This window comes from Rhinopithecus bieti, unplaced genomic scaffold, assembly GCF_001698545.2.
Source record: "Rhinopithecus bieti isolate Rb0 unplaced genomic scaffold, ASM169854v2 scaffold_6907, whole genome shotgun sequence".
Classification (NCBI taxonomy): Eukaryota; Metazoa; Chordata; class Mammalia; order Primates; family Cercopithecidae; genus Rhinopithecus; species Rhinopithecus bieti.
Genome location: NW_016805647.1, coordinates 753,786 through 767,641, shown reverse-complemented (window position 1 = coordinate 767,641; position 13,856 = coordinate 753,786). Strand labels below are relative to the sequence as shown.

General features: G+C 51.3%; 1 protein-coding gene across 16 annotated transcripts in view; it reads left to right on the top strand.

Moving 5' to 3' along the window:
• Positions 1 to 13,856, top strand: part of COL13A1 (collagen type XIII alpha 1 chain) — a 159,950-nt gene that overhangs the window by 97,904 nt on the left and 48,190 nt on the right. For 11 of the 16 annotated variants that reach the window (XM_017873169.1, XM_017873176.1, XM_017873168.1 and 8 more), the window contains 4 exons: positions 210 to 275; positions 4,561 to 4,668; positions 6,730 to 6,756; positions 7,576 to 7,611. In XM_017873169.1, the coding sequence (XP_017728658.1) occupies positions 210 to 275; positions 4,561 to 4,668; positions 6,730 to 6,756; positions 7,576 to 7,611 (237 nt within the window). The remainder of the gene's footprint in view (positions 1 to 209; positions 276 to 4,560; positions 4,669 to 6,729; positions 6,757 to 7,575; positions 7,612 to 13,856) is intronic. The other 5 variants (XM_017873181.1, XM_017873170.1, XM_017873177.1 and 2 more) reach the window with 1 other exon arrangement.

The following is a 13,856-nucleotide window of genomic DNA, read 5'->3' as shown; positions in this document are numbered from 1 at the left end:
GCAAGCTCCGCTCTGCACCCTCAAGCCATGAGAGTGCCCTGTCCACTCCTTCCCTCCCACTCCTCATGTGCACGCTAATCTCTCTTCTTTCTTCCTCTGCTCCGGTCCCTCTTGGCCGCCCTGCCCTCCTGGTGACTTTTGGCATCGATCTGAATACCTGTGATCTTTGGCCTTTGCCCTCTGGCCCTCCAACTCATCTTTCTCCTCAGCTGCTGCCTCTCCTCAATTCAGTGCGACTGGCTCCACCCCCGGTCATAAAAAGGCGGACGTTCCAGGTAGACACCTCCCGTTTGTCCAGACCATGTGTAGCTTTCCCGAGGGGCCTGGCAAGCCTGCTGGGGCTGCAGACAAAGCCAGAACCTCACTCTAATTCAGCAAAATTAAATTAGACAAAAATAGGCCCATGTATACCATAGACATGGAAATACACAACACACAGGCCCCAGAAGACCCACAACTATCACCACACAATGATTACTCACCACAGCCACCAACAAAAGCTGTCAGTGTGTGCCGGGCACCCTGTTACCCAGTTCACAGGCCTGCTTATATTTCATTCACCAACAGTTTTATGAATTAGGCATGATCATCCTTATTTCACAGATGAGGAAATCAAGGTTCAGAGAGGTTAACCAAGTTGCCAAGGTCACACAGGCAGTACATTGCAGAGCAGGGATTTGTACCCAGTCTCTCTGCCTGTTTCTAGCAGTGTGATCTGGGGAAAGTCACTTGACCTCTCTGTGTCTCAGCTTTCTCATCTATAAAATAAGGATAATAACAGTGTCTATTTCACAGGGCTGTTGTTGATATGTAAAGCACTTGGAATAGTTCCTGGCACAGTTTAAGAGATATAATTGTTAGCTGTTATTATTACTATTATTCATATTTTGGAGATAAGGATGAGGCTCGGAGAAGTGAATTGATTTGCCCAAGGTTATACTAACAGTAAGAGGCAGAGTTGAAACTGGCCTTGAAGCAGAATTGAAATTGAAGTCAGGTCTTCAGACCCCACATCCAGGGCTCTCTCAGCTGGACCTACCTCCTCTCTGCTTAGAAATGCAGACTCCTTAGCATCTGATCCCTGGTAACCTGAGTTTGGGGAGCAAGGGAATTTGTGGAGGGAATGTAGTCCACAACCCACATGGTGAGCAAGTGCTTCCTTCTTCCTGCCTTCCTAACCCAAGGAGGCTGGGATAGGAGCAGATCACAAAGAACAAAGCCATCTGGCCTCTGCTCTTCAAAAGATCACAGCTTGATTCCAGGCCAGGTGGCCCGTGGCTGCCCCCTTGCTCCTCACCTTTCTCATGCTGCACTGGGTCCCCCGCCCGGCACAGGGATGCTAGCAGTGGAGGGCTCTGAGCCGCTTTCTACAAGCCTGACTGTAGAGCCTTGAGCAACCATCCGGCCTGACTCAGGAGTCAGGAGCCCAAGGGCCTGGATGTTCAGGCACCTGATTGAACAAGGCTGAAAAATCCCTCCAATTAACGGCTAAAAATACAGAGGGACACGTGACTCCAGTGCCACCCAAGCCTACAGGCCACATATTACATTACGCCTAGCCAAATCCTCGAGAGCCTCCATGTGCCCGAGCACTCACCGGAGCCTGGCTACTCAGGAGGCCCACTAGCAGCTCAGAAGCACCAGGCCCACCTCTGTCACCCACCCCAGCCTGTGCCAGACCCCATTCCAGGAGAGCTGAGTCCACACTCTCAGAATAGCCATTCTCCTGGACCCCAACAGCGACCTCCCTCCTGGACTTAGTTGTATCAGCTGTTCTTTGTTGAGCCCTCGCTGGGTTCCAGGCATTGTTGTGAGAATTCTATGCAAATTATCTCGTGCATTCCCCACAAGAGCCACCTCATTATCCCCCGCTTTGCAAAGGAAGAAATCGAGAGGGGTGCAGGATCCCATCCAGGCCACTGCATGTTACTGCCTCCTTTTCAAGAGCAAGAGGTGGTTAAGCCAGAACTTTTTGTGCTACCCTGACCTGGTTGCCAAAGTAGAGAAAGAAGAGGAGGCACCTCTGAGCTGCCTGCTGCAGATTCTGCCTTCAGAATCAGGTTTTTGTATGCTCTCAGCCACTATGGGACATAAAAATGCTTGTCCATTTTCTATCAATAAGCCAGTATTGATTTTACAGACTCTGCAAGCCGCTTAAACATCGGGACTAAGATTCATTGAAAAAGGAAGCTTTATATGAGATACGATGTGCTTGGCAGATGGTGCTGGAGGTCATTTCCAACATGCAGAAAGAGTAGACAGTGAGCCCTTTTTGCTGGGGGCTTACTTGGAAAGAATAGGAAGAGTCTGCAGTTCCAACTTTGGGTCCTGGCGCCACCAGGAATTCCCATGTGACTTTGATCAGGGAATTCAACTTCTCGGAGTCTCAGTTTTCTCTTCTGTAACATAAGACTTGTGACGTTGTGAAGATTCTAGAATTTCACAGTCAGAAAGGACCTCAGGAGTTTTCTTGAGACTAAGCTTCCCCCATCTCGTGAATGTAGAAAACCCATGAAAAATATAAACACACAAAGTACAGGATTCCGAGGAGGTTCCGGGACCCAAGCAGTGGAACCAGATTTAATGTGGTTGAAAAGGAGGCTGCACTGGTCCCCTCTTAAGGCCTGAGGCTTAGTGAAGCCTTTCTCGGTTCAGAAGAAACACTGACACCTGAGACTTATCAACAACCAACATGCAGCCGGGTGGGAGACCTGCAGTCATGGCAGCCGCCAATGTGATTTCAGCACCTGCCTCCTCTGCATGGACACCCTGAGCCCTAAAGTGGCTTCTCAGAGGGTGTGGCAGGATAGGGCCCAGGACCCAGAGTGACACTGCGAGATGCCATCCCCCCACAGGTTTTCCAGTCAAAAGATGGTGCAAGCAGGTCTTGCTGAAAGCTTACATTTCTCATTCCCAGATTGTGCTCTCCTATTTATCACCACCACTTCCCTCTAGAGTTTGCAGCAAGCGTCATCAGCTGCCTTCCTCACATGGGGAAGCAGGAGTCCCGGTGTGTCATAGGTGCTTGCTGAGATCCTCTGAGAAAAGTGGGCCGGCCTGGAACTCTGGCCGCCTGCATCCCCCAGCCTCTACCCTGGAGCTCCCACACCTGCCAGGAGGTTCTGCTTCAGCCCATCTGCAGGGATGGACCCATCCTCACAAGAGCTAAGCCCAGATTGATCCCAGAGAGGTCATTTAGAAAATAACAAACCAAAGCCGGGCGCGGTGGCTCAAGCCTGTAATCCCAGCACTTTGGGAGGCCGAGACGGGTGGATCACGAGGTCAGGAGATCGAGACCATCCTGGCTAACACAGTGACACCCCGTCTCTACTAAAACTACAAAAAACTAGCCGGGCGAGGTGGCGGCGCCTGTAGTCCCAGCTACCCGGGAGGCTGAGGCAGGAGAATGGTGTGAACCTGGGAGGCGGAGCTTGCAGTGAGCTGAGATCCAGCCACAGCACTCCAGCCTGGGTGACAAAGCGAGACTCCGTCTCAAAAAAAAAAAAAGAAAAGAAAAGAAAATAACAAACCAAGGAGCCAGGGTTGGTTTAGATCTAAGATGACTTTGTGTTGCCCCAGCCCTGAGATCTGGGTCACGTGCACTAGGCCGTCTCCTCCTCCTGGGGGAGCATGATGCTATCCCTACCTCCCTGGGCTCACAGTCCATCCCAGGGACAGGTATGGTGGGAAGGCTGGGCTCAGAACAGCCTTCCCACACAGCATAAAACATTTCCACACAACTTCCAAACTCTTTCAGTGAAACCAAAGATTGCAGGCTCAACTGCCCTCTGAGGCCAGGCAGATCACCTAAGTAACAGAAGCAGGCTGTGTGTGAGAAGGGCTAGGAGGGAGAGGACAAAAGCAGCCAGAGAACTCAGGCCCCACTTAACAGGCAGCCACTCCTTGGACGTAGGAATGTGGGCCCAGCACAGCCAGGGTTCCCAGTGTTTCATCAGAAGCCACCAATTCAAATTTTGTACGTAAAGTCTCTTGCTCCGTTGTTTAGTGAGCCAAACAAAATTCCATGGGCTTTGACCTAAGGATCCCATTTGATCCTCTGGGTCAGACAGTCAAAGACAGCAAAAAGCTGAGACAGGAAACGGGGGCTATTGTTTCCATTCTACGGCTGAGAGGCTGGGGCTTAGGGAGACCTGTGCCTCGCCACACAGGGAGGGTGACACAGGCAGGCCCAGGCTGAAGATTCAGGCTATCTGGCCAGGCTGGGAGCAGGCCTTTGGTTGGGTCAGGGGCTGTCTCCCACCCGCTCCTCTGCCTCTGCCCCCACAGAATGTCTCTCTGCAGCCAGTCCTCTTTGGAAGCCCCACCTTCAGGGATCTAACATCTTGGCATTCTTCTCACTGCCACCAGCCGCTGCAGCCACTGCATGTCATCACCACTACCACAGCATCATCACCATCATGCCACCCTCTCCTCCCCCCACCACCACTGCCTTCCCAGCAGAAATCACAGCAGGCCTTCACCGGGTGCATGGCCTGAGGGTGGGGGCCGCTCTGCAGCTCTGGGGGCCTTCCCTCTAACATTTGTTTCCATGAACCTCAGGGTGAACAGAGCCAAGCCAGCATCCAAGGTCCACCAGGGCCCCCAGGCCCCCCTGGACCAAGTGGACCTCTGGGGCACCCAGGACTGCCAGGACCCATGGGGCCACCCGTAAGTATTCCCTTCCTCTCTCCTTCAAGACTTGTCCCAAGAACTCTCTGGAAACCTCCAAACCTTGAATAGGCAGTGGGTCCCCTACAAAAAGCAGAAATGCCTTGGCAGGGCCATTGGATGTGGGTGAACCACGCAAGGGGCAATTCATCCCCAGCACACTCACCACCCGTTGCACTCTGGCTCTGAAACACAGCCTGGGCCACGTCCCCTGCCTTCCAGGGAGGAGACTGCCAATGACCTGCCCCGTTCCCAGCCCCAGCAGAGAGGAATTTGGAAAAAGAATTCCCAAGGGCACCTCTGATGGCTATCCCTGAGCCCCTTAGGAAAACCTGGGTCAGGGACAGTGGGTTTTGAAGGAGGTAGTGAGGGGTCATCCGACTACCTGGCACCCCAATGAACAAGACTTCCAGGGGTGTGTGCAGGTTTCACACTGCTGGGCCACCTGCCAGTGAGCTGAAGGCCCAGTCAGCCAAGAGCCCTGTGCCAAGCCTGAGGATGCATCAAGCCTGCAGGGCCACTGCCTGGAGGACTCCAGAGAGGCCAGGCTGGACCACATTCAAGTGACGGTCAAGCCCAGTGGTCACCAAGTCACCCATGTTCAAGCCCTGGCTAAGACTCCACTCTTTCTCAGCCCAATTTGTACAACAAAGCCCCAGGACAGAATAATTCAGTGGGTACCTGGACTTCAGAGAAAACGGGTCTTCCTCCCACCCATAAGACTAATGTTATTGGAGAGGCAGGTAAAGGGCAAAATGCTTTTTAAATAATGTTTTTCCCATGTGATAGAAAACCAAAACAAAACCTGTTTTTCCTTCTTATGACAAAAGCACCATAAATTCATTGTGAAAAGAATGGAACATAGACAAAGAAACATAATGTTTGAGCGCATCTCTGATAGTTTTGCTGGAATAGAGTCCCAGAGGTGGAATCCCAGAGGCCAGGATGTCCCCAACAAATAGCACTCTCTGTGTACGGCCACATTCTAGATGGCCTGGTTGCATGTCTGGGCCCCTTGGCTGCCCAGCTTTCAATCTTGAAGCTTGTAATAGGGTCTCCCTGGGCTGGGCCATAGCTATGGCCGAACAGGGCACCCACCTTGGCTGGGAAGGCCAGCACAATGACCCCTGCAACGCTTGACCCCTACAATGAATTTTAATTTTCCACAATTTCTCCCCAGCACCCCACAGAGGGGATTAGTCTTATTTCCACCAGTTTTAGATGGGAAAACCTGAAAGGAAGGGAAACTTAGGAAACAGAACCAAACTAAGGCAAGAAAACCAAAAGTGCTCAGAATTCACTTTTGCTGACCACTGCCCTTTCCACCCACCCCCCTCCTAACACTTCGGGCTCTCACTCACTGAACCCAAGCCAGGTGGTTTTCTTTGTTAGATTGTTTATAACAACAAAAAAAAAAAAAGAAAGAAAAAAGAAAACCAGAGAGCATGTTTCTTAAACCAATTGCAACAGACCAGACTCAGGCATCACGGCTTTCTCCAGCCCACGTTTGCTGTCCACACCTACACCCAAGGCTGCGGTGGAGCCAGCCTTCCCTGGCTTCTCCCTCTACTCACACCACCTCACTGTGGCCAGCTGCCATGCCCACAGCACCCTAGGCAGAAGGAGACAGAGGGCTCCTCTGCCAGCAGGCAGGACCAAGGGCAAAACCAAGGCTCTGCTGGGCAAGGCCGGCTTTCTAGGGAGGGGTTCCAATTAGGAGGTGGGTGAATGAGGATCTGGACCAAACCACACTGTCAATTTAGCATGATGCCGCTGACCTACTTTCCATGGGCGAGCACAGCAGAGTTGCCCACGGCGCCCACATGGCTGCAAAGAGGGACATAAGCCTGTTATCCCCACGTGCCCTCAGCAGGTTTCAGATCGCCTTCTGGATCCGCTACAGCTGTTGGCTAGCATGCCTATTCTCTTGCCATAGCTATTGGGGGCTACTCTGCCCCTAGGGTCTACTGTAAGTATGGCTAGCCCCAACCATTTACCAGTGGAAACCAGCTCTACTCACCATTTTTTTTTTTTTTTTTTTTTTTTTTTTTGCTTTCACAGGGCTTACCTGGGCCTCCTGGACCAAAGGTGAGTGTCCTTCTGGGTGATGTGTTGAACAGGTGGGAGAATTCCCTGCAGGAGGGAGGGGGAGGCAGCACAGAAGGTGACTGAGGCAGGAGCACAGAGGGATCTCAGCTGAGAGATGGATCAAGCTTGACCCACTTCCAAAACACCACCCTCCTCTTAGGAACTAATTTGGTTCCAACAAGAATTTCACTTCTTGTGTGCCCAGGCCAATTAAGCAAGTGCTACGGGCCTGCATTGAAGGCACAGTCCATCCTCTGAGGAGCATAGTGTCTAGCTGGAAACTCTAAGCTCATGCCCAGAACACCGTCACAATATTCAAATAAAATAGTGTTTTATAAGGTGTCAGAATGGGAAGAGACCTCTAGGGTCATCCAGTCTCCAGAGAACCCTCACCCAGAAGCCCACAATGTCAAACAGGCTCTCCCTTTGAAGCTGGGGACCCTGGGGCTCTGGGGACAAGAAGATGCCAAGCACTGATTGTGCCCAACTATTTTATACATGCAGAAGCTGAGAGCCCTGGGGGAAAGTGGCTTGTCCATGTTCAGTGGAATCAGGTCTCCTAGGTCCCTACCCAAGTGACTCTTCCCACCATTCCTCAGCCTCTGCAAAGTGGAGCTGGTTCTCAAGAGTAGAACAATCTGTATTGGCCTCAGAGGAAGCTAAGAGCTATTGCTCCTAGGAAACCTGGAGATGAGTGTTGAAGGGGCAGGGGGGCTTGGAGTCATTGAGAGGAAGAGGGATGGTATTGCGTGGGGAATAGCACAAGTCAAAGTTTGGCAGTGGGAAAACCTCTTTAATGGCCTTCTCTTTGTTCCCCAGGGAGACCCAGGGATCCAGGGCTACCACGGCCGGAAGGTAAGATGGAGGGGAAGGATCCAAGCGGGGCAGGACTTTAGACAAATCAGTGGCCTACTGGACCTCAGACCCAAGAGGGTCTCTCCCTTCCAACCAATTTGGCTGTGCCTGTACAGAGGCAGGCAAGGTTCTCACTGGCCCCCCGAGGGCCTAATAAGTGGGAGCCAGATTACTGGGATCCAGCTAGGCAGAGTTCTTTCTGTGCTGAGCAAGGATGTAGGACATGGAGGGGTCCAGCTCTCATGGGCCAGAGAGTCAGAAGCACTCCTGCACAAATAACCCCAGTGAAGGCAGACTTTATTAAGTGCTACTGTCACAAGGCACGGCATGATAAAAGGAGGTGGAGAGACAAATTTCAGATTGAGAGAAGTTTGGGAAATATCCTGGGAGAAGACAGCCTGAGAACTCAACCTTGATGAATGGGTGGATGTATCAGTTATCTATTGCTGCGTAACAAACCATTCCAAGTTTGCTGACTCTCTGTCACAATTCTGTGGATTGACAGTCTGGGAATTCTGCTGTTCTCACCTGGGCTCACTCATGCAGTCACACCAAATGACAGATAGAAGGGTGGGAGGGGACGAGATGGCCCCATTCACATGTCTGGTGCTCAGTGCTGGCTGTGGGCTGGGGGCCCCTTTTCTCCACATGGCCTCTTATCCTCCAGGAAGCTAGACAGACTTCCTTACAGCACAGCAGATCCAGGGCAGCATTCAAAATGGGCAGGTCCCAGTGCATAAAGACTTGTCACGTATCTGCTTGTATCACATTTTCTAATGTCTTATTGGTGTGGGAAGAGTCTTAGGCTCTACTTCTTCATTGGAGGAGTAGAAAGCATTTGTGGCCTTGTTTTTTGGTTTTGTTTTTTTTTTTTTTTTTGAGACAGAGTCTCACTCTGTCACCAGGTTGGAGTGCAGTGGCGTGATCTCAGCTCACTGCAAAACCCGCCTCCCAGGTTCAAGTGAGTCTCCTGCCTCAGCCTCCTGAGTAGCTGGGACTACATGTGCGTACCACCACGCCCAGTTAAATTTTGTATTTTTGGTAGAGACGGGGTTTCACCATGTTGGCCAGGATGGTCTCAATCTCTTGACCTCGTGATCCTCCCACCTCAGCCTCCCAAAATGCTGGGATTACAGGCGTGAGCCACTGCACTCGGTTGTGGCCATTTTTAATCTACCACTGTGGGCCTTCAACCAGAAAATATGAATGGAAACAATATTTTAGATAGGTAAACAATTTGGGCAAAGACCCAGAAGCAGTCATTACAATAACTATAATAGCAATAATAATTTTATGGCAGTCACTACTTACTGAACACATACTATGGTCCAGGCACTGTCTTTCAACACAAACTGCATTATTTCTAGCCCTAAAAGCACTCTGTGAGGTTGGTATGACTATTCTCCTATTTTAAAAATAAGAAAACTGTGTGTCTTAGTCCATTTCATGTTGCTATAACAGAACACCACAGACTGGGTAATTTATAAAGACAAGAAACATTGTGGAAGCTGGGAAGCCCACGGTCAAGGGGCCCATATCTGGTGAGGACCTTCTTGTTGTGTCATCCCGTGGTGGACAGTGGAAGGGCAGGAGAGGGTGAGAGAACACGAGCAAGAGAAGGCTGGGCTTGCTTTTACAACAAGCCCACTCTCGCAATCACATACCCACTCCCACAATAACTAACCCACTTCCACGATAACTAACCCACTCCCACAATAACTAACCCATTTCCATGATAACCAACCCACTCCCATAATAACTAACCCACTTCCATGATAACCAACCCACTCCCACAATAACTAACCCAGTTCCATGATAACCAACCCACTCACACAATAACTAACCCACTTCCATGATAACCAACCCACTCCCACAATAACTAACCCACTCTCACAATAACTAAACCACTCCCATGATAACTAGCCCACTCCTGCAATGACAAACCCACTCCCACGATAACTAATCCACTCCCACAATAACCCACTCTTACAATAACTAATTCACTCCCACAATAACTAACCCGTGACAACTCCCACTCCCACGACAGCAACATTAATTTATTCACGAGGACAGAGCTGTCATAATCTAATCACCTCCTAAAGGTCCCACCTCTCAACACTGTTGCACTGGGGATTAAGTTTCCAACACAAGAGCTATAGGGGACACATTCAAACTACAGCACTGGAGCTTGTCCAAAGTCTCCTGGCTCATAAGTGGCAGAGCAGGAGTTCAGTTCCAGGTCTGGGTCCTTCCCATGGTACCACCTGCTGTAAAGAGCGCAACCCTGCCCTCCAGACCCTGCCTGGGAAGCTGCTAGAGCCTTCCAAGAGGAGAAAAGAGGCAGGAAGGAAAGGCAGCAGCAGGAGAGGGGCAGAAATGTTGGAAGGGGAAGAATCACTCCCTGCAAAGCACATTCCTCGCACGCTGCAGTCAGGAGGTTGCCATAACCACATGGCTTTATGGGTGCCTGGTGAATGAAATGGCAAGACCTGAGAGATCTTTAATTAGTTCTACATAAACTAAGACATTTGTATTGTATCAGGAAGTGGAAATCAGCCCCCGCAGTTGCCTCTATCCACTCACACAGACTCATAAAATTTACTGCCTCCTGGTGCAACGCGGGGTCGGTTTTTCATTAGCAGCCGGGCCAGCTCTTTCAGGCTGTGAAGGAGTTGCGGGGCAGCAGAGGGTCTCCAGGCATCACGGCGATGCCTTTGGCTGGCATTATACCATGACAGGTGTCTGCATTCTGCTGCAAACTGCAAGACTGATTCATCCAGAAAGGGGCATGGGGTCTGCTGTCCTGAATATGGAGAATCCTCTGCTTGGGGTTAGGGTGTCCTGATGCTAGAGGGCCCGTCCTGGGAGAGTGGGAAGAAACATTTAACCCAGGCTACATTGAATTTGCAGAGAAGACCAGTGTAGCCCTGCTGATGGGGGAGCACTTCCTGTCCCCAGGACGCGGGAGATTTGCTCAGAGCCTCCCTGCTCTAGTGCGGAAGAAGGATCATACTTCTTTTGCATGACTAGAAGTAGAGCAAGTGCCAATGAATAAACTCTACGAGAAGAGCAATTCCAGCTCCAGAAGAGGGAGCTTCCTAATCGCCAGATGCCTTGGGAAGGTGGGAGGGAGTTCTGGTCACCAGAGGTGTTCAATTAGAGGCTAGATAATGACTGGTCCAGGATGTGTTTAGAGAAGTCTCTATATCAGCTGGAAGACTGGATTAAAATCCCTTCCAGCTCAGGGAAGTCATAGCTTCATGGGGACAGAGTCGGCTCCATACCCTTAAGAGAGGAGCAGCTCTGAGCCTTGAGCCCTGACCTTGAGAGGAGGCTCTATCTCCTTGAACCTTTGTCCACGTCTTTTCTCCATCCACATCCAGGGCTTGTCAGAAGCATCCCCACTCCTAGGTCTCACGAGGCACTGAGGAGAAGACCCTTCCCCTTCGTGCTGGACTCTTGCCTCCCAACCCTTCTTTCTCTGCCAAACCACCCTCTCTGCTCTTCTCCAGTGGCCTCTTCTCATGGAATCTGGAGGGGCTGTGAGGCCATCATGCCCCATCACCGCCTCTCTGGGCCACTGGAAGGTTCCCATTGCCTCCACCACTCCCAACTGATCACTGAGTCTTTTCAGTAGGTGCCACTGGAGCCACTAGCCTTGCAAAGCCAACAGCCCATGGCTGATCTGGGCACCCTTTCCTCTGTGCTGGCCTTTATCTTCTGGGACCCTTATCTTGCCACCAACTCTCCACCGCCTCCAAGTCCACCAAAGGCCAGAGGGCTGGCACTGGGAACTATGACCAGCAGCAGATGGCCTGTCACCAAGGACTTGAGGTCATTCCTTGGGAGGCTACAAGTGCCTCTCCCATTGCCCCAGCCTCCTTGGGAATGCAGATGTCTTGACGCCAGTGATCACCATGGTCAGGCAGAAGTTTGTTCCCCTCTGAATCTTGAGATGAAGTGACTTTTCATCTTTGGGCAGTGCAGCAATATTTCACATCTCCACTTTAGAAAGTTCATTTTTTCAAACTTATTCAGTTCTTACTTGGCTCAGTGGTTAGAGCTCATTATCCTGATTGTATAAATGAGAGAGGTTAATGCTTTGCCCAAGGTTGCACAGCTGGTAAACAGCCATGCTGGAATTAGAAACCAGGCCTCATCAGTCCAAGCCCTGTGGCCAGTCTGTCTTTGCACCCTGGTGCAGAAGTTGAATGTCTGCTCAGGGGACTCACCCCAGGCTAAGCTAACTGCACAGACCAACCCTCCCAACCTCTGCCTACTAATGGTTTCTCTGGGATGTGGAGGGCTGTTCCCCCACCTCCCTTCTTTTGCCCATTAGTCCTCTCTTTTTTTTTTTTTTTTTTTTTTTGAGACGGAGTCTCGCTCTGTCGCCCGGGCTGGAGTGCAGTGACTGGATCTCAGCTCACTGCAAGCTCCGCCTCCCGGGTTTACGCCATTCTCCTGCCTCAGCCTCCCGAGTAGCTGGGACTACAGGCGCCCGCCACCTCGCCCGGCTAGTTTTTTTTTTGTATTTTTTAGTAGAGACGGGGTTTCACAGTGTTAGCCAGGATGGTCTCGATCTCCTGACCTCGTGATCCGCCCGTCTCGGCCTCCCAAAGTGCTGGGATTCCAGGCTTGAGCCACCGCGACCGGCCTAGTCCTCTCTTTAATCCTTTCCTCCATGCTGTGCTGTCTGCTTGGAGTAAGGCCCAGGGAGGAGGCACTAACATGAAGGGTGGCTTGGTCTCAGGGACTGGGAAGATGAGTTTGCCCTCCCCCGCCACCCTGGGGAGGAACAGTGCCAGCAGCTGGGGATGCCAAGCTGAGACAGGGGCCATGTGACTGCCTCTTGAGGTCAGGATGTGAGCAGGACCTGTGGGGTAGCTGATGGGCCCCCAACATGAGCTTCCTTGCTTCACCCCAGAGATCTGACCCACTTGGAGGGACAGACACCTTTCTGACACCGCAGGCTCTCAGCCTATGCAGTTTGCTAATGTCCACCACCACCCCCAGCAGCTGGACTGGGCCTGGCATCCTCTCAAAAGCCAGCCAGACCCACAAGGCAGGCTTCTTCACCAGTTCCTTGAGATAAAAGCCCAGTGTGGTCAGTGGCCCCTGTGCTGCCCCCATGCCCCAGTCGGGGCCAGCCCTCCCGCCTAGACACTGCAAGTATTGTTGTGCACCCATGTGGTATCTATTTGATCCAAATTTATGACACTGATCTACTTTAAATATGTTGCAAGATGCAAAGCGTGTTTAAAACATTACAACCTTGGCTCTCTGTCAAGAGGATTGACGAGTATTGTCAGATTGTATGTGGATCACAAAACCTGGTGAGAGCTTATCTCTAAGTACATCAGAGCTGGGCTGTCTGTCTCACTTTGGGGGCGCGTTTGATGTCTGTGGTGGTCTGGATGTTAAGCCTCAGGGTTTGCATGAAGGACCATGGCTGAAACACACATTCCCCTCTTTCAGGCTGTGGGTTTCAGACCAGAGGAGGAACATGAGGGCTTCAGGCTAGAGGTGCTTGCAACTGCCGCTATCCCTCCTGGAGGCCAGTGGGGCTCTCCAGAAACAGGGATGCCCTGGGGAGGAGATGGGATGGGCCTTATGATGAGATGGCTAGAGGGCTGGGGAAGGGCACGGGGACAGAATTCCACCCACCCGGCCATCGCAGCCTTCACTCTGTGGCCGTGCTGGCCCTTCTCCTTGCTCCTTCTCAATCCTTCAGCCAAAGGGCATGAGAATTCTGATCTGCCAGCCAGAGCAAGGGCCCGTGTGGTGGGCACATTTCTGTAGAATAACTTGTGCAATTGTAACTACCTTACTGGCCTCTTCAACAAGCCAGGCTATGTACTAGGCACTTTGCATGCATGAACTTATTGAATCCTTGTAATGACCCTATGAGGTAGGTTTCACTCAATTCCCTACTTATGGACGAGCATACTGAGGTTCACAGAGACCATTTTCCCCAAGGTCCACAGCTAGGAAATAGAGAAGCCAGGTCTGTGTGATCCCAAAGCCTTGCTCTGAATGACTTTACTATCTGCCTCTTAGCAGCCCTTAGGGACGCCATGATGATTTCCAGTAGACCTTCCCCCAGACCCCTCCATGAATGGAAGGAAAGGATGTGGCACTTGAGCTGTTTTCGTTCTTGTAAGAGAAAGCTGGATTCAGGTCTTTCTCTGAGCCTCCAGGCTCTCTGGGAGCAGTGTCTGCAGAGTCCGCGGCAGAGAACGGGGTGT